This window comes from Aedes aegypti, chromosome 3 (assembly GCF_002204515.2).
Source record: "Aedes aegypti strain LVP_AGWG chromosome 3, AaegL5.0 Primary Assembly, whole genome shotgun sequence".
In the NCBI taxonomy this organism is placed as follows: Eukaryota; Metazoa; Arthropoda; class Insecta; order Diptera; family Culicidae; genus Aedes; species Aedes aegypti.
In genome coordinates, this window is record NC_035109.1 from 40,773,755 (window position 1) to 40,799,424 (window position 25,670).

The following is a 25,670-nucleotide window of genomic DNA, read 5'->3' on the forward strand; positions in this document are numbered from 1 at the left end:
TATGTTTTACCATTTTCCGGATATTTCCCGTATTTTGCCCCGTCATTTGTAATTCCAGGGTTTTTCCCGCTTTTCCCAGATGGATAGACACCCAGTTCTTCCAGGGTTAACACTGGAAATATCTCCAGAGTTCCGCCAGAATTTCCACCAGAAAAATCTTCCAGAGTTTCGTCAGAGGCTCTACCAGAAATTACTTCGAAAGTTTTACTAGGATTTCTCTTCTTAGAGTTAATTCAGGGTAATCAGAAGTTCCTCCAGTTAATTACCCAAAAAAAAATCCAAAGAGTCCATAAGATTTTTTTCTGAAAATCTACCAGGAACTCCGCGAAGAAATAGAAATTCTCCCTTTCTATACTCTAGGAATTCTTTTAGGAAGCTTTCACAAAATTCCAAAATATCATTCAACTAGGGATAACACTGATATTTACTCGGAGGATTGAACAAAGCATTTTTCTGAATGCCTTCAGGTTGAATCCCTGAAATAACCTAGATAAGTTTCTGGAAAAATCCATGGAGCGATTTCTTGAGCAACCGTTGAAGGAATTACCAAAGAAATCACTGGATAATTTCCCAAAGAATTCCCTGGTGAAATTTCTCAATATATCTATTGAAGAACTTTTAAAGCAATCCATGAAAGAATTTCTAAATTGTTCTCTAAGGGATTCTTGATGAATTTTTTGGAAAAAAGTTGCAAAAAATACTTGAAGATATTGATGGAATCTTTAGAAATCCTCGAAGGAATTTCTGGTAGATTGTTGAAGTAATTCCTGAATAAATCCTGGGACGAATGCCCCGTAGGGTCCCTTCAAGGATACAAGTAAGAATCATTGAGAGAAATACTGGAGAAATTTATAAAAGAATCCCCGGAGTATTCCTTGGCGAACCTTAAAAAAATTACAAGCGGAATCTCCAAAGAAATTTCTGTTGAATACTTTTGCAGTATTTCTGGTGAAAAGTCTATAGGCTTCCTGGTGGAATCCTTAAAAAAAAATCTTGGTGGAATCCCTGGAGGAATTCCTTGGTGAATCTTTGGAGAGATTCTGGGTAGAATCAGTAAATCTCTGCATGCTTTCCTGTAGAAATTTTTGAAGGAATTTCTAAAGAAAATCGTGTAGAATCAATTCCTGGAAGAATTTTTTGGAAGAAACTGTGGAGGAATTTCTAGGGAACACCAGAAGACGCAATGGAAGATTTTTGATAGGAGGATTTCCTGGTAGGATTTTTGATGGCTGTAGTAATTTCTTGGGGTGGTTTCCTTGAGCACTTTAAGAATTCCTAGAGAAATTTCTGGTGGAATCGCAGGAATAGAATCCTGAAAGAATCTGTTTAGGAATTCCTGAAGTTTCCCAGTGAACCACGTATCGTATAAGAATAAGCATCCAAAATCACATATTTGTACGTCGATAATCAGAATCGCACATGATGCCAAATAAGGCGTTATCAATATCAACACAACTTGTATATAAATCCCCAATACGATTCATAAACGGCAATCTGTGTTGAAAGCAAAATATGTCGTAAATAGTGCAACATATCGCTTTAAGTTGTATAAACAGACAGATCATATATCATTCCAGAAAGCTTCATATGAAATCGCAATAAATTTGCAAAAATTGCCACACGAACTTGGTGTCTGCCAATGGGCCTCAAAGAACGACAAAGCAAGTGTCACTGTACATGAAATATCATTAAAGTTAGGTGATTATTTGTCAACATTAAGGATTTCATCAGGAATTCCTCCAAGGATTTCATTAGCAGTTATTTTATATATTCCACTTGGAATTCCCCCACGAATTCTATCAAAAGTTTCTCTAGGGATTCTATCAGGAATTCTTCAAGGAATTTCACCAGTTAGGTGATTATTTGCCAACATTAATGTAACCCTTAGTGGTGCAGTGGTATGGTGTCAGGTTCTTAATCCGTCTGGTGTTCGGGGATTGGTGGAAACGTTGTTTTTTATCTTCATCAAAATTTCGTGGCATCGTATATCTGATCCCAGAAAATCTGAAAAAATCGTGCCAAGTATGCATATAGCTTCCACTTTGGTAGGTATATAACCTTTTCATGCATTCTATACGATTAAATTGAATCATATAGAATTATGTATAACAAGAGTTATACCAACCAAAATGTTGACTGGGTTCGCTGGAGGAATTCTCAAATAAATCTTTGGAGGATTTTATGGTGAAATTCTTGAAGGAAGCATTGGTTGAATCACTGAAGAAATCCCTTAGGGAATTGTTAGATTAATCTTCAGAGGAATATGAAGAAAAATCACTAGAAAGAATCGCTGAACAAATACCTGGTGGAATTTCTGACAGAACTTCTGGTAAGGTAAGGTAAGGAGTAATCCTAGCAGGAAGCCCTGACCAAAGTCCTGGTGATATCCCTGGGGAATTTCAGGTTCAGGTCAGTATCTTGAGGAATCCCTGGATAAGATTTTCAAAGAATTCGTGATGTGATTCCTGGGTAATCCGTGATCGAATCCTTGTAACCAACTTCTAGAGGAAGTCCTGAAGGACACTTTGGAAAGAAATCTTGAAGACGGTGGTAGGTCATTTGGCATAAAGTCGTTTGGCCTAAAGCCGTTTGGCATAAAGTCGTTTGGCATAATGGTCATTTGGCATAAAGTCGTTTGGCATAATAGTCGTTTGGCATAATGAGTTTGAAACCAAGAATTTCTCAATTTTTCGTTTTTACGTTTCTATTGAATTTTTCTGATGACATCAGGCTTGTTTTGGAGTCAATTGATACAAAATGACACTTTATTCAACAATCATTCGCTATTGAATAAATTTAAGCATATTAGGAAAGTTGGTTGGTTTGACTTTATTAACGAGATTTTTAGCCCTGGGCTAGTTCATCTCGGGACCAACGGCTTTACTTCCCTTCCGAAGGAAGTCGTCACTATAACTTTTTACGTCAAAAGTGACTATGTCGGGGATGGGATTCGATCCCAGGTCCTCGGCGTGAGAGGCGAGTGTTCTAACCACTACACCAGGTCCGTCCCCATATTAGGAAAGTTGTTGCCAATAGTATTTAATTATTTATCCAGAAATTACCCTTCTTTAGAATATTAATTCTTCTTTTGAGTTTCGCTATTGGAACACATTTTTGCACTGAAGATTTTTTATATATTTAGCACAAATTTACCCTTCTTTTAATTGTTCTATTTTTTCTAAATATGATGTAATAATAATTATAGGTATGATCATTGTTGATGTAAAATTTGAATAAATTTCTCCTTTCTTTGTTGTTCTTTTTAGCTATATTTTTTAAGTATTTTTTCGTTTCCAACTGACAAAAGGGCAGCAATCGACAACTTTGTTCTTATTAATTATCAGCGAAAAGAAAAATCGATTACTGCAGTTACTTCGATGGGTTGTGCTACTTTTCCTCGAATGTCGTTTCCCCGAACTCTAGTTCCCAGTTGTCAGTTTCCCGAATATCCCGTTTCCCTGACAAGTCCACTTCCCCGAAAAGTTTTTATCACTCATAATTGTCGGAACTATATGCATTTCAGGGTGGTGAACGAACTGACCATCTAATATGCACCCTTCTTTATTTAATTGGCGATTCTTTCGAGTTTTACCGTCCTCAGCATTTTTGCCAATATGTGTATAGCCGAGAATGACAGAATACTTCCTTCTTTTGACTGTTTATCGTTCTTTCTCGTCACCACTTTTCGAGTAAACCAGTCATTCGGGGAAATTACATTCGGGAAAAAGTAGCACAATCATATTGATGATTCTGAACGCACTGTTTTTATGTCTTTTGGTTTTATTATGCCGCAATATATTTTGGCGTCCATTCTTCTATTGGTTTAATTATAAATTTTGCCTTCTTTTAAAAATTGGCTGTTCTTTATTTTTAAACTGTATTAAAATTTATTATTTAGAAAAGCCAAATGTTTACCATTTTCATATTTTGTTGTTTTATCATTTCTTGCCAGATGTGTTGTTAGAACGATAATTACTTTAGAATCTGCCATATACTTTTTTTGGGGCAAACGCGTGATCTCCTTCCGAGATATGCTGGAAAAAATATTATTTCAATCACAAATTTTCCCTTCTCTCGATAATAGACGGTGTTTTTGATGTACACTTCCAACATTAGAATTTATATTGATCCCTTGAAAAGATTTGCCACAAATGTTCTCTTTTAAAGATGTGTTGTTCATTTGAGCTATGCTGTGAACAGATTTTTTTTTTGCGTTAGAGCCTTAAACATTTTAAATGAAAAATAATCTGCTCTCGTATACAGGCTATTTTTGCATTAAGTCGCATTGATAGATTTTTGGATTAGAGCTTTTGATACTTCCATTCTTTCATCAAGGAATTTTCATCGAGTGTTACGTCAAAACTGGGACAGAGCTTGATCTGCAGCGAAATATTATATGAGCATTCCCTTGATAAATAACTGCGAACTTTCTTTGCCAACTTACTGTTTTCAAATATGTATCTCGCAACAAGCTCAAAAATACTCTATGTATTGAGATGTAGAGACCCGTCACAAGTTTTGTTTAGTAATGCTCTCTAATATCAACAATTTTTGAAATTCTTGGCTTGGAAATTCTCTTAACGAACATTCTCTTTAGAACCTACCAAAATGTTTTGCTATGGGCAACCACCGAATTGATCTCGGTAAAAGCTTAAAACATCCCGAAATTTATTTTAAGTCAATCATTATGCCAAACGGCCATTATGCCAAATGACCATTATGCCAAACGGCCATTATGCCAAACGACCATTATGCCAAACGACTTTATGCCAAACGGCTTTATGCCAAACGACCTTATGCCAAACGACTTTATGCCAAACGGGGTACAATCCTTGAGGACAGCGTTGGAGTAAGCCCTGAAGAATTACTGAAGAAATCACTTGAGGATTGTTTTTGAGTGATCGTTGAAGAAATCAGTAGGAGAAATCATGAATAATTTGTGGAAAATCTTTAGAGGAATCTCTGGAAGAGTGCCAGGATGAATTCCTGAAGGTATGCCTGAAGGATGTTCATCGGAGGAATTTATAGTTCAATCTGTAGATTATTTTTTTAGAGAAGTTATTGAAATCCCTAGTAAGTATAACCCATGGATACCTGAAAAAAAACCCAAAGTAGAATAACTAGAGGAAACTACTAAAAGATTCTGGATAAGATGTTTGAAGAAATTTCCATAGCCGTTCCCACATCGATGACAGTTCAGAATAATGCCCGAAATATACCCTTCATAATTTGATCACCCTTCTTCTTCTTTCTGGCGTTACGTCCCCACTGGGACAGAGCCTGCTTCTCAGCTTGTGTGTTAATGAGTGTTTTAATGAGCACTTCCACAGTTATTAACTGAGAGCTTACTATGCCAATGACCATTTTTGCATGCGTATATCGTGTGGCAGGTACGAAGATACTTGATGCCCTGGGAAGTCAAGAAAATTTCCAACCCGAAAAGATCCTCGACCGGTGGGATTCGAACCTCACGACCCTCAGCTTGGTCTTGCTGAATAGCTGCGCGTTTACCGCTACGGCTATCTAGGCCCCTAGGGTATTTGATCACCCATTTCTCCCGATACTTAACCCTCCAGCGCCCAAAAGTGAACTGTTTTAAATAAAAAAAATAATTCCAACGGGAGGTGAAACTTTATGCTTAATCTTGTTTTTTGATTAACCGGTTCAATTTACCGGTTCACTTTCGAACCGGCAAAATCATTTTTTTTTATTTCAGGAGATAACCGCTGAAGTTTGCTGCTATAATTTGGTAGTAGTTTAATCGTAAACTCGAATGTGTAACTTTTTGAACCGTTTCATTCTACTGATTCACTTTTGAACCAGTTGAAAAAAATATTTCTATTTCAGAAAATATTCCGTGAAGTTAACTGTTAACATTTGATAGAAGATTAATCCTACAAATGTAATGTGTAACTTATTGCACCGGTTCATTTTACCGATTCATTTTTGAACCGGTAAAATATTTTATACAAGATAATTAGAAAAAATGTTTTATTTTAACGGAAGAAAAGTCGTTCGACTGAAATGTGTCATGTTTTGAACCGGTTCATTTTACCGATTTACTTTTGAGCCAGCATATAAGAAACTTATGCAGTTAGTGGTTCTTCTTCAGTTGGGCGTATTTTTAAAATAATGAGAATCAACGTGTAATGTTATATCTTGTTATTTGATGAGCCGATTCATTATACATATTGATTGAATCAAAATTAAAATTTGATTTTTTGTGAAATAATAAATCTTGTTTTTTGATAAACCGCTTCGGTTTACTGGTTCACTTTCGAACCGGTAAAATCAATAATTTTTAGATAACCGAATAAGAAGAAGATAACAGCCAAAGTTTGCTGCTATAATTGTAACTTTTTGAACCGATTCATTTCACAGATGCACTTGTGAACCGGTAAAATCATTTCAGAAAATAACCCGTGAAGTTTACTGTTATCAATTGATAGCAGATTATTCGTTCTACTGAAATGTGTTGTTTTTAAACCGGTTCATTGTACCGATTCACTTTTAAGCTGGCATGTAGGAAAACTTGTGCAACGCTGTTTAGACGTTTATCATTTTTATTTCAGAACGGCAGCTAAAGTTTGCTGTTATAATTTAGTAGAAAGTAGTTTAGTCGTACAACTGTTATGTGTAACTTTTTGAACCGGTTGATTTGTTTATGAAACGGTTTGAACAAATCTGCCATTATAAAATCAAACAAATCTTGTTTATGATTCTACAGTCAAATCGCAATATTGAACGGATCATCGAGCTAGGGTGATATAGTTAAAGTTCAGAGCAACTGCGATTGAAGTGACCAGCGAGGTAGCCCTGTAAACTTACTTCTACTTTTGTTCTTTATTTTATTGAGTAGAAGTGTAATGTTGATATTGTTACATATTTGTTTAACAGATTGATGGGCCTAGTACACTTTTGAACCTTCAACAATATTGACCATAACGAAACCAATCGTCATTTACAACAAATATATGTAAATTATTGAACCGGTCCATGTCATCGCTTTCAAAAGCATTATATATGAAATAGATGTCCCTATATATGGCATATATGGCATGTAATAAAACAATATTTTATGATTTACTGTTTGTTCTCTCGATAATATTGACATATTGATAATAATAAGAATTTAATAACGTACATTGTTCTATGAAGAAGTTGTAGTGAACTGTTTGGCCTACAAGAAAGAAATACAAGCTGAAAAAATATTTGATTTTTTTTTTAATGAAAAATTCAAAAATAAAACCTCAGTTTTAAATTACACATAAACCCCTTTTTTCAATATTTTCTTTAAATTTTCACCATAGAATCTTGATAGTAAACAGATGTTTGGGACAACGTTTCATGATGGAGAAGTTTTCAGTAAAAAAGTTTTTCTAATAACAACTTTTGACCGATATTCATTTTTTTTTTGTTATTGTTGATTGTAAACCATAATGATTATAACGATAATTTCTCTAGAAGTAGCCATTCTCGAATTATATATTTGCATTAAACTCGATATAATTCGAAAATTGTTACTTCTAGAGAAACTATTCATATAATCATTATGGGAATAATTTCAAGATTCTTTTTTTATCGTCAGAACGTATTTATTTTGTCAAAAAATCAAAATTTTAAAAATCGACCAAAAGTTATTCTTAGAAAAACTTTTTATTAAAAATTTCTCCATCATCAAACATTGTCCCAAACATCTGTTTACTATCAAGATTCTATGATGAAAATTAAAAAATATTGAAAATGGGGTTTTGCGTAATTAAAAATTTAAGTTTTATTTTTGTTTTTTTTTATGAAAATAATTAAATTATTTTTTCAGTGTTTTTTTTTCTTATAGTCCAAATAGTTCACTACAACTTCTTCATAGAAAATTTTTCTCTAAATCAACAGTTTCGGAGTTAGAATTTTTTCTAATAATTTGCTTGCAAAAAATTTATAGGCAATTTTCAAAAGTTATTCTTGAGTCAAAATGATATTTTTTTCTATGCAGAACACTTATTCTACCATAGCAAAAACATGTGCAAAATTTAATCCAAATCGAAGGCTATCGAGTACGATGTTTATTTCTTTTTCGACTCATTCTGGATGGAAGTCGTCTTTTGGGACCCCGAGCTGCTTCCCAAAACAGGTTCTGGGTACTATACCCGAGCAGAAGAAAATAACTACTGAATACCAAATTGAGGTATTCCATACCAGATAATTTCCAATACTTACAACCTGAATGAGGTATGAATGAGCCCTGCATAAGAGGTAAAATATCTCAAATAATACCTTCTGCATATTCTACAAATACCAAGCTAATAACTAGATCAGGTATTGTAATACCTAAATAATACTTGATGGATTTTCATATAAAAGTGAAATTTTTCAATACTAGTTCAATACCTCCAGCAGTCCTCAATAGCTGTCGAATACCAAAATGAAGTATTTTGAATTGTTTTAAACATTTTTTTCAAATACCATTATAATACCAAAATGAGGTATTGATAACTGAACAATACCTAATTGTGTTATGATACCAAAATATAGTATGCATAAGGCAGCGTCCATTTATTACGTAACGCGAAATTTGGAAAATTTCGACCCCCTCCCCCCCGTCCGTAACGCTTTTTGTATGAAAAATTTCAATTTTTTGTATGAGCCGTAACGCTTGAGCCTACTCCCCCCTCCCCCTATAGCGTTACGTAATTTGTGGACGCCCCCTAAGTTATTGGCGAGTTATTCTTTCCTCCTCGGGTAATAAAGACCGCGGTGGCCATTTCTGATTTTTCTCGACATCTTACGATCTTACGCTTCTTACAGTTACTTTCTGAATATTATTGCAATCCATTGCCATGTTAAATGCATAGACGAAAATTTGTCAGAAAAGAAAAAAATCTGAATAACAAGAACATACTGTGTCCAATAATTTAATACCCCAAATATATTTGAAGCACAGTTGAAAACAATGCAAACCACGTTTGTTTTGAAATAAAATGTCGTTTTGATTTCCTGTTATAATAGAAAACAGAAAATGGACTTTTTCTGCTTACAGTCGATTCCCGGTGGCCACTCCGGATTGATGTGGACCACTTTAAGCAAAAATTAAACTAGATAAGTAAAGTTTTCATTTACAACTGATTTCACGGAAATCAAAGAAGAATTAGATTTTTGACAAGCAAAACAAAACAGGTGTCACCTAGAGGTGACACTGGGCGCTGGGGGGTTAAATTTTGAAAAGTCTGCTCTCCCTTGCTACAATTATTGCACGAAAATCGTACAAATACTCCCGCCACAGAATTTGCAATAATAACTATCACATATTCACTAGACTTTCCAAGATCATTTAAAACATGCGAAGAAATATAGTGTTGCAGTAACGAACTTTGGCAGTCGGTCAAACAGTTGCCTGATCGTACGCTTACTCATGTTAACAGAATTGCAAAATATACGGTGGAAATCTGCGGGTTGCCTTGAAAATACAAACCGACGACAGCAGCGAATACACCAAACATCGTCAATAGAGATAGAGTCCATAGAGATTAGATATGTACCAAGCTCATCGCTGCTAGTCCACAAAATCACTTAACCAGTGATGACGCAAAAAATGAGCATTTATTTGCAGTGATTCCCGGAGTTTTGTGGTTCATGTGATTTCATTGAGGTTTTAATTCTATGGATTCTCCATTGCCCGCATTTCGAAAAGGGAATATGACTCACTCATTACAAAACTGTTTTTGTAGAAACTAAACTATATACATGATAAACCATCTAACAAACAAATTGTACGGAGAACTAAACGTCCACACGAGCCGAAACAATTTCTGAGTGGAACACTGAAACGGGTTTCGTCCGATTTGGGCGAATCTTTCATATTCCTGTGTTAATTAGTTTTAACGTGAAAACGTTCTAATTCGTCAAGCTCGAATTTTACGGCATCATTTACTACGTTCTAAAAGATCCAAGCATTACAATAGCACCTGTCGGTAGACGCCTGACCCAATGAATCCGTCAAATCATGATTGCCACAGATCAATGATATCACAAAAAATATGATATTGCGCAATTTTAGACGACCCATCAATGCGATCTGTTTCAAATTAGCGCTGCGAGTCATGCTTCCCGAGCAGAAAATTGAAACAAAATGAAAACTGATTATACGATATTTTTTATCAAGTTAACAGTAATCGAACCAGAAATTGATGGGATCAAAATTTTATATGAGAATTATCAATTGATGATAACAAATTATTTTTACGTTTGTTGTAACTTTTCACACATCAATTTTATAATTTTTACATCGCAGAAATGCAAAAAGACAACGTAAGAAAGTTATATCATAACATGTTGTTGACAACATTATTTAATATAATTTGGATTATATTGAATATTTAGATAATCGAATCGTCTCGGGTTGTTCTACTCACCAGTGCTACCACGTTGATACTGCTTATCACATCATCAAGCGTACCGTTGCTTCCTTCCTCATCGAAGAAGTACACGCTCTTCTTCCGATAGCTGACCGTCGAGTTGTGATCGTGCCATTCAATGTCCACCTTTTCCGGTCGCTCGGTAAACCGATACGGACCCAGTTCCTCCAGGATCGGTTTGGTGCTGTGATTCTTCAGGTCCTCCGGATTTGTCCAGTTGAAGAAGTACACGTCCATCGAAAGTGGGAACGGAGGCGAGACCCATGCGTCATACCCTCGCGACGTGGGGCGGAGTTTCAGTTCCTAGGGGGGTGGCATTGGAACGGTTACTCTCGTCGTCACACACTCTAATTTCTACCGTGTTGCTCGATTGCGCTAATAGGGGTTAATTTGTCGATGACATCGAACAGTGGACTCGATCATCAAATCCAAACCTCACACGGTGCACGGTGACACATCAAACGATCGAAACGGCGACTTACCTCGTAGAGAATGTCCCGGAAGACGGCGTGGAAGCAGAAGGTGAAGAACACTCCGAATGTCAGCAGAAAGATTCCGCCCGACGTCAGAATGCATCGACGGTTGCAGACCTCTTTGAAATGCATGCTGGTAATTTTAGTGCCTAATTGTGTAAAAACTAACGACCTAAGCTAAACAAAACACTGCTGCTGCTGTTCGGATGATTGTACGTCCCAAACTGGACGGCGTATGTTCACGATGCGGGAAGGATGTGATGTGGTTGAGATCTGGAAGCAACAAAAATGGAAAGAAAAAAAAACGACGCGGCTGTTAGTTAGTTTTATGGTTGGAGTATGTTGGTAGGTGGAGCAAAAAAAAGATTCGGAACGGATCATTTTGCGCAAAATGGGTTTGAGTTTGATTGGCTTGAACGTGACAGTGGATTTCTCAGTAGGATAACCTACTGTAAGAAGTAGAATCCAATGTTACTCACAAGCAGCAGAATCATTTCAATCAATTTGTGGACCTAGTTGAGAGGCAGATCTTCGATGCAGTTAATTCAAATATAGCATAATCATGTGACAATAAGGGTGCACGACGTTAGACATAAATACGTTAAGCATAAGGACGTTAGGCATAAGTACGATAGGCATAAATACGATAGGCATAATGGACGTGTGGCATAATGGATGCTTGGCATAATGGACATTAGGCATGATGGACGATATGCATAATTCCCAAAAGAAAATTGAAATAGTTTTTATAAAAAGTGAGCGACTTTTTTGGTAATTGTGGAGAGCTTCAAAAATCAAAAATGTCCTTTGAAATGCAATTGCCTTGCAGTCGTCCCATAGTTGTGATTCTTTGAAGTCAATTTCTAGGACAAAACTTGATTAACCCCTCTACCGGCAGCTTCATTTTTAACCGTCAACAAAATATTCATATCGCGATAACTTTTTAGTTTCTAGATATTTTTGCACCATTTTCTCACAAGTTCTCAAAAAAACTCTTCTAGTTTTGGAGAAGACCCATTATTTTTTTTTAACTTAAAATTTACGAGCTTTTAGGTACATTCCATCCTTCTTTTGTTGAAACTTTAAATGCTGAAATGTACATCACGGCAACGATTAGTAGGTACCAAGTTGAATAGCCATGTATTGCCGTTGTCTCTGTTGAGTAGCGTCGTAGGTAGGCTAAAATATTAACGTCCCATAAAAAAATATAAAATTTCCATAAAAAAAAATTACATAAAAAATAAAGAATTGCATAGAAAAAACAAAATTTTCCATAAATAAAAAAAAATTAACAATAAATAGATTCAAAAGTGCAGTAAAATCGACAATAATCTCACTAAAAAATATCGAATTTTACATTTAAAAACCTCAAAATGTCCCTATTTTCTTCACAAAAAGCAAGAAATAATTATTTATTTTCCACAAAAAAAGCCAAAATTTGCAAAAAGTAAATAATAATTCGCCCACAATAAGTCAAAAGTTTCCATTCAAAAAATCTAAAAGAGCAATAGCAGTAAATGCAAAGTTGCAATAAACAAACTCAACTGAGCAATTCAAAATGACAATCAATACATGAAAATGTTGCAGAAAATTCCAATATTTAAGTAAGACTTTCCATAAAAATAACGTAATTTTCCAATAATGAGTAATAATGTGTGTAATGGATTTCATAAATTTTCAATCAAACTGAAGCATTGTTTTCACAATTGGAGCTAATTTATCATCGTATGTAGATGTAGTAATTGCATTTTAGAGTTCGATAATTAATTACGTAAGAATTTAGGGGAGGGGAGAGCGGGAAGATTGGCAGGGCGAATTTATTTATTGCAAATTTTGGCTTTTTTGTGGAAAATTAATAATTATTTCTTGCTTTTTGTCAAGAAAATAGGGACATTTTGAGGTTTTTAAATGTAAAATTCGATATTTTTTAGTGAGATTATTGTCGGTTCTACTACACTTTTGAATCTGCTTATTGCTCAATTTTTTTTTATTTATGGAAAATTTTGTTTTTTCTATGCACTTCTTTATTTTATATGTAAATTTTTTAATTTTCTGTTGATTTTACCCTTGTTTCTTTACTGGCAAATTTTGCATTTCTTATGGAAATTTTATATATTTTTATAGAACGATTAATTGTCTGCCTTTAGTTGCTGTGATATCACGAACGTGTGATGCTTCCATGGCCTCCAGCGCCGTATGTGGCAGATGAAGGAGAAGAAGTGGCAGAAATCGTGAAATCATTTACGTCAAACAAGGGACCGGGACCCGATGGTATCCCGAATGTTGCCTTAAAAGCGGCAGTGAATGCGGATCAGGACATGTTCAGAACCACGCTGCATAGATCAAGGAATCCTCCCGAATGTATGGAAGCGACAGAAAATGGAGCTACTACCAAAGACGGGGAAATCACCAGGTGACCCGTCAGCATACAGACTACTAGATACAACGTGTTACAGACATGTCTACTAGATACAACGGGCAAGTAGTTGGAGAGGTTCATCCTCAACAGGCTAGTACCGTACACGGAAGATGCGGACGGCCGGTCCAACAGCCAGTTTGGATTCAGGAAAGGTAAATCTACTCTGGATGCTGTCCAGACGGTCGTTCAGATAGCTGAGGTGGCAATCGAGCATAAAAGGAGCGGCATCCGTTACAGCGCAAGTTGGGAAACAATAGCACACGCACTATACCGTCTCAAGGTACCGGTGCAGTTGTGTAAGCTTCTAGAAAACTATTTTGATGGTAGGATTCTACTGTATGACATAGAAGAGGAGCAGAAAAGCGTTCGAATGACCGTGGGAGTACCTCAAGGCTCAATCCTGGGCCCGATGTTATGGAATGCGATGTACGATGACGTACTGACCCAACAAACATTTTAGTGGAATAGGAGTTTAACAAACCACTCTAAAGCTTACTTCAGCTGAAAGAACTGTTGTTTAGCTACTAATGTTACTTGGGGAGGCTGCCAAGCTATCCCTAAGGCATCTTGGTGTAACGATCGATGACAAGCTTAGCTTCGCTACGCCTTCTTACGGCTGATATTCAACAATGAATTCATATGCAAATCAAAATTTATCGTGAAATACGCAAGTTTGCGTCGAAAAAAACAGCTCGCCTTTTTAAATCATTTAATTTGCCTTGTGTGAAATCAAACCCAGTAAACATTTGGAAATGAGGATCATCAAATTTAACAAATAAATTCATTAATGTTATTTTATACTGAAACACATCAACTACATTTATGAATTCAAAATCTTCAGAATGAATATCTTAAGTTTTTGGTAAATAATAGGAATAAAAAAGAATAAAAAAGATGGTCCCTCAGAAACACTGCATGTCAAGTGTTTAAAGAAAAGATAAAAAATACTGAACAGCTTGACTATGTCTGCATCAATAAAAGCATTGAAAGCAATATTCATCATTGTCATGTTTTGACTTTCACTCGCAATAAGTAAAGATAGTGAAAGCAAAATTTTTAATAGCCTTATGCTTCTGTTGTACGTTAATCCCTAAATTGCAGGTAATTATCAAAAAATATAACGGCAATATTTGTATTATCTCTTTATTGATGATAAAGCCCTATACCAAGTGATTATGAAGAGTTTTTCGTCCATTTACATTGTTTTTACTTTTTTTTACAAAATCGTGCATACCCTGTACGAACACAACTGTGGTAAATTTATGTAATTCCGTTGACACTTTTTCGTATAAAACTGCAGCATACAAACTCCACTATATATTTTTTTTATATAAATTCGATATTCGGTGATTAATGCATACTTTTAAAATATTGATTTTCACAAAACATTTGTTGAAAGTTTTCAATAAACACCATATGACAAAATTCTTGACCGGCAGTGTATCATTCATACTATCAAAAGTATCAAATGTCACTTTTGTTGCACTTGTTTTATATAATACATTAATTACTTATATTTGATTGAAAATAGACATTAAAAACATATTTGATTTATTCACAATATGTTTGGAAAAGTATGTATTATGCAACATAAATATGACATATTGAGACTGTTTATTAATCGTACAAGTCTAAAACAACCGAAATAAGACATATAATGAAATAGATGTTTTGATAAACACAAAAAGACGGATATAGAACATAAAAATATTATAACATAGTAAACATTATTAGAACATTTTCAGCAAACCTAACAACAAGCTGGTGGATTTGTATTACAAAACAAATTATAAGCCTCAGTAGAACTTCTTCAGCCAAGTTCATTATTAAGAGGTTTGACAAAACAAGAAAATGACTTACGTGAGACATGACATGTTTTAAAAACTTTCTAGTGACTGTTGTAGTACAAACTGTATATTTTCGAATTTTGGTTTATGTTTTCGGTGTTACTTGGGTGTGTCAGATTGGCATAATAAAACAAACTATCGGGTAATGAATTTCCACCTCGCGTAGTTTCTGTCTGGACATAGTTGCTGTAGGCAGTATTCACCTGGGTTCGGGCACTCAAATCTCCTGCGTGCTTGAATTATACTTCAAGAACGTTTGGTTCGACGAAGAGTGCCAGGAGCCTTTGGAGGAGATTACAGCTTGGGCTTCAATGCTGAAGAACGGTACGCCCAACACGTTGAACGATACAGACCGAAACCAAAATGGCTTCGTGTTGCAAGTCGAAATGTGTAGGAATAAGAACAGAAAGGATCGATGAGATGCGATCGAAAGGGTTAAGTCTAGGTAAAGGGAGGTAGTGCAATGTGTCAAATAGGGCATTCCGCCATATTGGAAAACAATCAGACAGCTGGCTGGTTTGTTATGCTTTATCACGTCAGCAAGCCTTGAGATCCTAGCAACATGTTTCCCCTTAAACCACTTCGCTCTGTTTCCTGTCAATCAACCGCAGTTTGAGAATTCTGTTTTCGCATTACTTCTTTCAATTATTCAGTGCTGATCATACATTTTCATCACAAGAAGCTGACACGATCGTGATGCAATTAAAGACTTTAATATGTAATATAATTATTTCTCACATCATAAAACAGTAACTGTAATCGCCGGTTACAAACAACCGAAATCCATACTCGAAAAACATATTCTTTGAGATTTCCTATATCAATGGAACTGTTGTACGAGTATGTATGTACGGTTACATACTATAAAAATATTTAAGCCTCATGATACATTTATGCACATTATAGCTGTTGCAATTCATGTTAGTGGGTAGAATTGAATTTTGTACCTATTAATCGAAGACTCGACAAACAACAACTATATTTTGTAGCTTTTTCTGGTACAACAAAAACATTTAGATAATCTGCAAATTAAAATCAGTGTTGACAAATATAGAAATTTGTTACTGAATCAACTCCGAAAAACGATCAAATTGAGACACTATTTCAGCGATTTTTATGCTCTATTTCGTCTGTCACCGTTGCAAGAAACAGTCTGAAAAGAAGAATATAATTTAGTTACTAATCATAACCACCTCCATAGCTCAAAACTACGTTTTTAATTCGAAATAAAACCGAGTAAAGCACAGTGGCCAATTGATGTTTCAAACAAGCTGACATTTTCCATTTCACATCAGATTTGCAGCAACAGAATTAGTCCATGTAGGTCCTTTTAGTAGAAGCATTAACCTAAGAATGCTAATGTCGCTACTGTTCGTGTTACCAACATCTAGTTTGCCACGCGCTGACAGCTTGAGTACCGGCCCTCAAAGTGTCAAATAAATTTTAAAATCATCCACTACAACATGGCATCGAACAAACAATGAAAAGATACAGTTAAAGGTGATAATAAACTAATTCACTTTTGTGAGAACAGCGCCATTAGCGTTCTACTACTATTATTTCTATTGTCCTTTTTGAATATGAATTTCGTTTCAATGCCCAATCGCGACACTCTAGAATAAGTTAATTGAAATAAGACATGGATTTAAACCAGAAAATACACTTACTAACCTCTCTACTCGGAATCTGTCTTTGCTAGAGCACACATTTTCAATTTGTGTTTTTATGTTTTTGAAAACTTAATAAAATAATCATTGTGCCATGGAAACGAGATCAATCAGTAGAGGGGAAAGGAAGTAGCCAGCCAGCCAACTCGCCAGCTGTCATTTTCTACCCCCTCGCTGCTTATCACTCCCCGCATCCACTGACTGCTTAGATCAATGTACCTTTCTATAAATACCTTGGTGTAAGTAGCGATAATCACCTAAATGACGCAGAGAACACAGGCTTAGGCTGTGAACCGTTTCATCGATTTGTTTAACTTTTAGTTAAAATTTGACAGCTCGATAGTTATTTCCCCTCCGGTTAGAAATAACCCTGCTCTGGAGCATGGTTAAACTTGACAGTTAGAAAGTTGTTTTCTGCTCCCGTGAAACTAACCATCTGTCAACTTTGTTCTGAAATAACTACTCGACTGTCAAAGCTCAAATGGGTCAACCGCGAAGTTCAATTTAACCATTTGAGGGAAAAATAACTATCAAAATGTAAAATTTTAACTAATAGTTAAACGAATTGGTGAAACGGTTCACAGCCTTAGAGGGTCATTACAGCGAAGGTGATGGCTAATTCAGCCCAGCGTAATGGGAAAACCAACCAGTTCCCACGACGGGAGACTGTGAGGATGTTATTCAGCAGCTCAAGAACAACACACAGAAAAAAATCCGTTCTCGTATCCGTGAACTCGTCAACAAGCAAAAATACACCGTGAACTAGATCATGTTTTTGCGTAAACATGATGGTAGTTCATGGTGTATTTTTGACAGTTCACGCTTTCCAGAACTTTTTTTGAGCGTGCATGGCCGCTGGTAAGGATGGTATCCGAGCTGAAATCATTAAGGCGGGCCCGGAGAAATTAGCAATTTGTCTGCACCGGCTGATAGGCATAATCTGAAAAACATAACTGCTGCCGGAGGAGTGGAAGAAGGTAATACGCTCCATCTACTAGAAAGGTGACAAATTAGGCTATGAGAACTTTCGAGTGATCGTTCTTGATGTATCATACAAAGTGTTAAATCATATCATCTATCAACGTTTAACCCCTGTAGTAAACCGTGAGAGTTATCAAGCCGGCTTCATGGACGGCCTATTGTCAACAGTCCAGATATTTATTAAGAATGTGCTGAAAAACACTGAGCCAAAAGGTGTAGTGCGGAGAGCCGGATTCAACAGATGAGGTACGATGTCCAACACATTCAGTCAATTTGTTTGCTTCGCAGATGATATGGACATTGTCGGCCGAGCATTTGAAAAGGTGCAAAACCTATACACTAGCCTGAAACGTGAAGCAACAAAATTTGGACTGGCGGTGAATGCTTCAAATACAAAGTACATGCTAGTAGGCGCAGCAGAGCGCTATAGGGTTCGCCCAGTGTGAAGATAGACGGGGAGACGTTTGAGATGGTCTTTCAAAACTTCTCAAAGAGTCCTTTAGACAATCTTGAAGTAATCGCTTTAGAAATTTGAATAGAATTATTTGAATCAATTCTGAAAGTACCACTTGAAAAAAAAACCTCTTAAACATTTTTCAGAGACAGAGAGAGACAAAATTAGTTCGTGGAAATTAGTGGAATGAGACTACCGACCCAATACCATGATTATATTTCGATAAGGTTTCTATGTAGATTAGTATCTATAACTTTCTCTGGTTGGATGCAGTGAATTGACATCACCGTCCTGTAAATATAATGCCCATATCTAGTTTACGCATAAGTGGTCGTTCTCGTTGCATCTCAATGCTCATTTAAATGCCATTCAAGAGTCAATCAAAAATGACTCTTTGTTCCTTCCCTAGTTGCCACTATGCATTGCTCATCCTCCCGGAGATACCGGTTCGAATTCAATTATAACATTTGTACCAATTGACCAATTAACACCGCATATGCAGCAGTTCCCGAGCATTCGTGAACTTCGCTCTCGAATGAATCGCGCGCAATCCCACACAAACGCTCTCAGTCCAATTGGCCCATTCTGTGCCAATTTCTCTACAGTTCAACAGCCATGCTGCTCCACTGACTGTGTATACTCACTTGACCGTTCGCTGCGTCAAATGCTCTCGAGATTCTTCTCCAAATTACATTGAACACGGTGCTCCCCTGATCGTTATTATTAGGGAAAAAAATCCGTGGAAATGGTGTTCACAAGTCGTTTTATGACTAAGCTGCATGCCTGCGGAAAACAAAAAAAATAAAGTGGGGGTCCTTTTGAAAAATTATGCCTTTTTGAAGGTATCAGTGCAGTGCAGTAAATTTGTGCAAAGGAAATCAGAGACATTTTAACGGGTTTTTACTTATCGTGAGAATCATATGGAATACAACAGAAGTAGAAAACGGATTTTTTTAGTTAATCGTTTATCCTGGAATGCGTTTTTGATAAGATTTTAAAAATTTTGAGTTGCGCCCTTTTTGCGGCGTATTGCTGGCTACGCATTTGAAGCACTAATTTGAATAGGATATTATGCCTTATTAACGCATTCTAATACCATTAATCATGGTCAAATGTTGTCAATGACAAACTGTATTCGCATGCCCAAAAATGGTTCGACTGATATTTATAAAATCTAATAGTGTGCAATAAGCAAAAATCAAACTATAAGGGAAATTGTAGAAATTCCAATTAACGATATTGCGAACAAGATGTTTAATACATCCCATTGATGTTCTGACAAGACTATTCACTGTTATAGGATTATCTAAGAACCTCCCACAGAATTGTAAGATACTTGCTCTAGATTCTGTGAAATAAGGTAGTGTGTTCCATCAGATTCTCTTCCAAAATCTTTTAAAAATCCTGCAAAGGGTTTTGTGAGAATCCTGAAAAAGTTTTGAAACACCAATTCACAATTCTTTCAGAAAGCTGCCTAGAATTTTGTCCGAATCTCATCTACAAGCATGTAAGAGCTCTCCTTCCACATATAGCTTAAGTTATAGAAAACGAATGGCGAGCACCGATTTGATGAAAATTTTCTTCTGTTATTAACGATCTAAGAACACCGTGCCGAATGTTTTGGTCACTCACCGTGTTGCATATCACCTTGTAACGAAGACGACGACGACGCACAATCTCACGATAAGCGCAAGAGACTACTGAGTGAGAGAGTTCAAACACAAATCACCCGGCCGATATCAGTTCAAGTGGGTGTGATAACGGCGATCATAAGTCAACAATGGAGACGCCTTTGTCCAGCTGATGTTAAGTCCGAACACTTCAAACGTGGGATCCGAACGATACCGACGACTAACCGGTAACTAAGACGCCACTGAAGAATGCATTCCTTGCACTGATATTCACTCTATAGAAACTACTACGCTAATTGAATTTGATTGAACTGATCAAACCGCACACAATTTGAGATCTTCGCGGGTTGGAAACTGTTTCCCGACTAAGCCCGGAATCCAACGCACTCGTACAAAATCCTATATTTTGGTTACTCTCTCCCTTTTTTGGATTGAAATGGAGCTGCTAAGTATTATCTTATCGAATTGAAGTGCTCGTTTGGTTAGATCGATCCGTGGCGTCCCTTCTTCGGAACAGATAAGCTGTGATCGGGTACATCAAGTGACAACAACCGAATAGACTTGTACCAATTGGGATTCGGTGGAGGGCTTATCATCGGTTAAAAAGTACTGAGATCATGCTGTTTTGGAAAAGAGATTTGAGCTATCTAGGTTAGAACTTTTTTTATTTGGTTGTAATGAGACGAGGAAATGAGAACACTAGTCTTATCTAGGAGTGAATATAACGCACAACGTGAACGATAACATATCAAAAACGGTTTGAGGCATGATTAATGGATGAGCATTACGCCCCGCCTAATTTTGATAATAGGTCTGTTTTTGTGGCAGCAATATTTAGTTCGAGAAATACGATAGGTTTATTGAAGAAATCGAGCTGATAAAAATAACTCATTCAGATTTATTGTCAAACAAAGTAGTGCAGCGAACTGTTAAATTCTCAATTGACTAACCTTCATTAGTTTTTTTTTATGCTGGTCATGACGAATGCAGCTAGCAATGTCAATGTCATAAAACTCGTTCTAAACAATTCGTTTTGATTTGAATATGTTTCACCGTTTTGAACCATTTTCCGAAAATTTGAGGCTTACAGTGACTTTAATTGTGCATAAGTAAGCCAAAAGTTTAGCTCTGTAAAAAAATCCAAATGCACGCTATATCTGAACAAGCAGATTATAAAAATCAAACGTACATAGAATTCTATTACACTAAAACCTCAATTTACGAAGTCTTTTTTTTACGCTACCTCAATTTAAGTCACTTTTTTACGAAGTAAACTCAATTTAAGTCACTTTTTTTACGCAGGGCGTATATTGAGTTTTGACAATTCTATGGGAAATTATTGACCTCCGGTTGGGGAAACCGTTGGAAACCCATACAATATGGGTATATTCGGAATGGGCATTTTGGAATCCAAGATGGCGACCTATGTTTGGAGAATATTGTTGACGAAAATCGAAAGTATCATCAATGTACAACTACTTAAGTTTGTAGATATTCAGGCCTATATATCGTGGAGTCCTCGGAAGTACAAAAACATCGACATAACAACACTTCGATTGCTAATATGGACAGAAAGACCCCTTGCCATATTGAAGAACTATCTATTGATGATTGGTTACGCTTGTATATCCTAATGCCCATATTCGATAGAGATCTTAGAGGACTAAGGACATCCGCACACATTCATACAGTACACCATTTACCCACAGGAATGATGAGGGGCTTTTGGAGTATTTGAAAACTATCTTCTAATCACCTATTATGGCCGTAGATCCAAAGGCTTTTATTCAATGGAGTCCTTGGAGCACCAAAAACATCCGTATAAATCAATAAAATATTTCGTTGATTTAAATGAATGGTTAAGAGACTGTGCTATAATAAAAAATTACCCATAGACCATTGATTCAAAGGTCTATATTCAATGAAGTCCTTGGAGGACCTAGGATATCGGTACAAATCGGGAACGGACCTGGTGTAGTGGTTAGAATACACGCCTCTCACGCCGAGGACCTGGGATCGAATCCCATCCCCGAGATAGTTGCTTATGACTCAAAAAGTGACGACTTCCTTCGGAAGGGAAGTAAAGCCGTTGGTCCCTAGATGAACTTGCCCAGGGCTAAAAATCTCGTTAATAAAGATAGAAAAAAAAATCGGTACAAATTATAACAATACTCATTTTACTGCTACATATCGATAAGAACCTTTGCCATTTAAAAAAAAAGAATCTATTGATAATTGGTTACCCTTGTAGATCCTAAGACCTATATTCGTTACAGATCTTCGAAGACCTTAGGACATCGACACAAATTATTACAATACACTGTTTGCTCATATGAATGGTTAGGGGCCTGTGGAGTATTTAAAAACCAACCTCTAATATCTTATGAAGATCGTAGATCTCAAGGCCTATATTCAATGAAGTCCTTGGAGGACCTAGGACATCGGCACAAATTATTAAATTAGTAATGACACGATTTTGTCAGCCCCCGATTTTATTTACCCCCGATTTTATCTACCCCTGGTTTTAGCACCCTTTCTGACCCGATTTTGTCTACCCCCGATTTTAGCATCCATTGTTCCCGATTTTGTCAGCCTAAAATTTATGTTTATTTTAATTAGACAAAACACGTCTATACTGGCAATATTGGGTGCATAAAGTAAAACATGACCTTGTCCACGTCAATACAATCATCTTAAGATCGAATTTTTAAATTTGAAATTCATAATAATTATCTAAGAAACTTATCAATGTTACCTTGGATTACGGTGCATAGAAAATTGAAGTAAAAAAACAATGTTTATATTAACAAAATCATAAAACTAAGTCCTTAAGTTAAAATAAAACTTGAAATCAGTCGAAAAAATGTATCCCGATTTTAGCTCTTTTCCGATTTTGTCAACCTGACAAAATCGGAACATTACTGTACACCGTTTAGTCACATGGATGGTTAGGGGCCTGTGGAGTGTTTGAAAACTAACCTCTAATCTCCTATTACGTTCGTAGATCCCAAGGCCCAGGCTTCCGAATTCTCACTCACTCTCACGAAAATGGATTTATCCCTCACAGCAATTTTCAGCGATTAGCTGCCTTGCGATTTTATCCGTCCACAAAACAAAGCGAAAATAGATAACACTAGTTTACAACATTTCTGAACTTAGTAAGCTGAGCTCCATTTTCAATGTAAAATCGTACGCTGAATCCAAAAAAATGTCAAAAAAATTCACAGTAGAACCGTTTTTGAGATACGCTCAATATTTGATTTTTTTGGTTTTTCAAAAAAGTACATTTGCTAAAATTGATGTATCTCCGGATTTAGAGCACCAAATCTAAACCTTTTTTTAGCAAAATAAAGCTAATTAAATGTGCTTTCTACCGTCTGAACATCACTTTGTTGTGCAAATTACGGTTTTCTAGATATTTATGGCATAATCAAATTTTTTCGATATTTTTGAGTAAAATTTAACCAAATTTTCAACTTTTAGCTAAGTTTTAAGCACGATGCTGATGTTTTAAAATTCGTTTATCATGTTGAACTCAAGGTATGTAAAAAACCAAAAGAAAAAAGTACCTAATGACTGAAATCGGTTGAAAATTGAAGATGTTATGGCATTTTTTGTAGAACACTTGAATTTTGAAGTTTTGACCTTTTAAAACAACAAGACGAAATCCATATAAATTTCACTAAATCCTTTCACTTTGAATGACTCTTAGTACAGATTCCATGCTTTGTTAACCGTTTTATCAATTATTAATTTTGGATCACGACTAATTAATGAAAAGGGCGTATGTAAAAGCAGAATTTATGTGTTTGCGTATATATTAAAAAAGGCCAGTTTTACTAACATGGAGTCTTGATATATTTCTAGCTAATAATGATGATGATGAACTTTTTATGATTCAATATTAAATTCAGCAAACAAACTACAATGAATACGTGTATAAAATAAGGCCATGGGCTCATTTGAGAACGTGAAAGATGTATCCGCCTTGGCTACATACTGTATGCAACTTAAAAGAAAAATTTCCGAAGCCATCCGTGTTCAATTATGGCATACGAAAATTCAGGCTACAGCGATGTCAAGCTTTCTTCAGTGTTGCTGGCTCAACGGCTGAATGATCATGGCGATTAATGTGATACAAGAAATATAAATTCCTGACTGATTCCTGAAATGTTTGGTCCTTTAACTGTTTTGATGTGGTTATAACTATTTTTGATGTGGTTTCAAGTTTAATGATAAGTTTATGCTGCTTGTCTGTTTGGCGTTTGAACGTTATAACTTTGTTATGACAAAATGATTTTGGCAGCACTTTCGTCGCAGGGAAAACATTGTTGACAGGTAGTACTGTTTGTTGAACATAGTGAAACAATGTGTGCGGCAAAGCGTGAATTTAAGTGCAAAAATGATCCGCAAAAATTTTGTTTCGTCTGCGGAAACTACATTTTTACGACACCGGTAAATTTTACTAGTTCATTGCAAACTGCATATCGGCTTTATTTCAAAACTGATCCCAAAAACCTCGACAAAACGTGGACTCCAAACGTTGTGTGTAGTTCGTGCAAAACATGCTTGGCTAGATGGATGTCTGGAGAAAGGTAATTATTTAATTTTCTACATTCAAATGACTAACAAGTGCTATTTACTAACTAACTAACTAACAAATCTTGTACCAGCCGCCATTTGTCCTTTGTTGTACCGACAATATGGCGCCAACCATTTTGTCATGCAGCGGATTGTTATTTCTGCTTAACCTGCTTAAAGAAAGCCGATGCTGTTTACACAAGCGGAACTCAATGACTTGATAAGGGACTTGGACTTATCAAAAGAAAAATCAGAATTGTTGGCATCGCGCTTGATGGAACGAAACTTCCTTTTGCTGATACAAAAGTTACTTCCTACAGAAAGCGTCATGAAAAATTTGGAAAATATTTTTCCAAAAAAGACAGTGCTTGCTTTTGCCATGACATAAGAGGCTTGTTTGAAGAATTCGGTGAACCATATGATCCTTCTGAATGGCGTTTGTTTATCGACAGTAGTAAATTAAGTTTAAAAGCTGTTCTGCTGCATCAAGGGAACAATAAGCCTTCGATTCCGCTAGTTCATGCCGTGAACATGAAGGAATCATACGAATCGATGGGTTTTATACTTGACCTGATATGCTACAACCAACATAATTGGAAAATATGCTCAGATCTCAAAGTTGTTGCAATGTTGACTGGCTTGCAACAGGGATATACTAAGTTCATGTGTTTTCTTTGCAAATGGGATAGCCGAGCACGTAAACAACATTACGTTCGGGAAAATTGGCCCGAACGAAAGTCTTTTACAATTGGTCAAGAGAATGTAAGGTGCCATCCTCTCGTAGCGAAGGAACAGATAATACTCCCACCACTGCACATAAAGCTTGGGTTGTTCAAGATATTTGTAAAGGCGCTTAACAAGGAAGGACCAGCTTTCGGATACCTGAAATCCATTTTTCCAAACTTGTCGGATGCCAAGATTAAGGAAGGTGTGTTCGTTGGTCCTCAAATTAAAAAAATGTTAAACGATGAAGATTTCTACACCGTATTGAACAATCATGAAGCCGAAGCATGGAAATCGTTCCAGCGTGTAGTTGCGGAGTATTTGGGGAACACCAGGAGCCCAGACTATGAAGAAATTGTAGCCGATTTACTCAAAAACTACAAGAGAATGGGTAAATTTTAAAGTTTTGTTTTATTTACTTTCAGCTGTAAATTTTTACATTTTATTTTAACAGGTATCTTCAGAGACATATGAAGATACATTTC

At 36.1% G+C, this 25,670-nt stretch overlaps 1 protein-coding gene across 7 annotated transcripts in view; it reads right to left on the bottom strand.

Annotated features, from left to right (window-relative positions):
* Positions 1–25,670, bottom strand: part of LOC5570552 (protein peste) — an 83,450-nt gene that overhangs the window by 21,314 nt on the left and 36,466 nt on the right. For 5 of the 7 annotated variants that reach the window (XM_021854041.1, XM_021854040.1, XM_021854037.1 and 2 more), the window contains 2 exons: positions 10,892–11,155; positions 10,407–10,712 (listed from right to left, as the gene is read on the bottom strand). In XM_021854041.1, coding sequence (XP_021709733.1) covers positions 10,407–10,712; positions 10,892–11,014 — 429 coding nt within the window. In that variant the 5' untranslated portion in view covers positions 11,015–11,155. Of the gene's footprint in view, positions 1–10,406; positions 10,713–10,891; positions 11,156–18,894; positions 19,034–19,882; positions 20,244–25,670 lie in introns of those variants that run through there. The other 2 variants (XM_021854042.1, XM_001653175.3) reach the window with 2 other exon arrangements.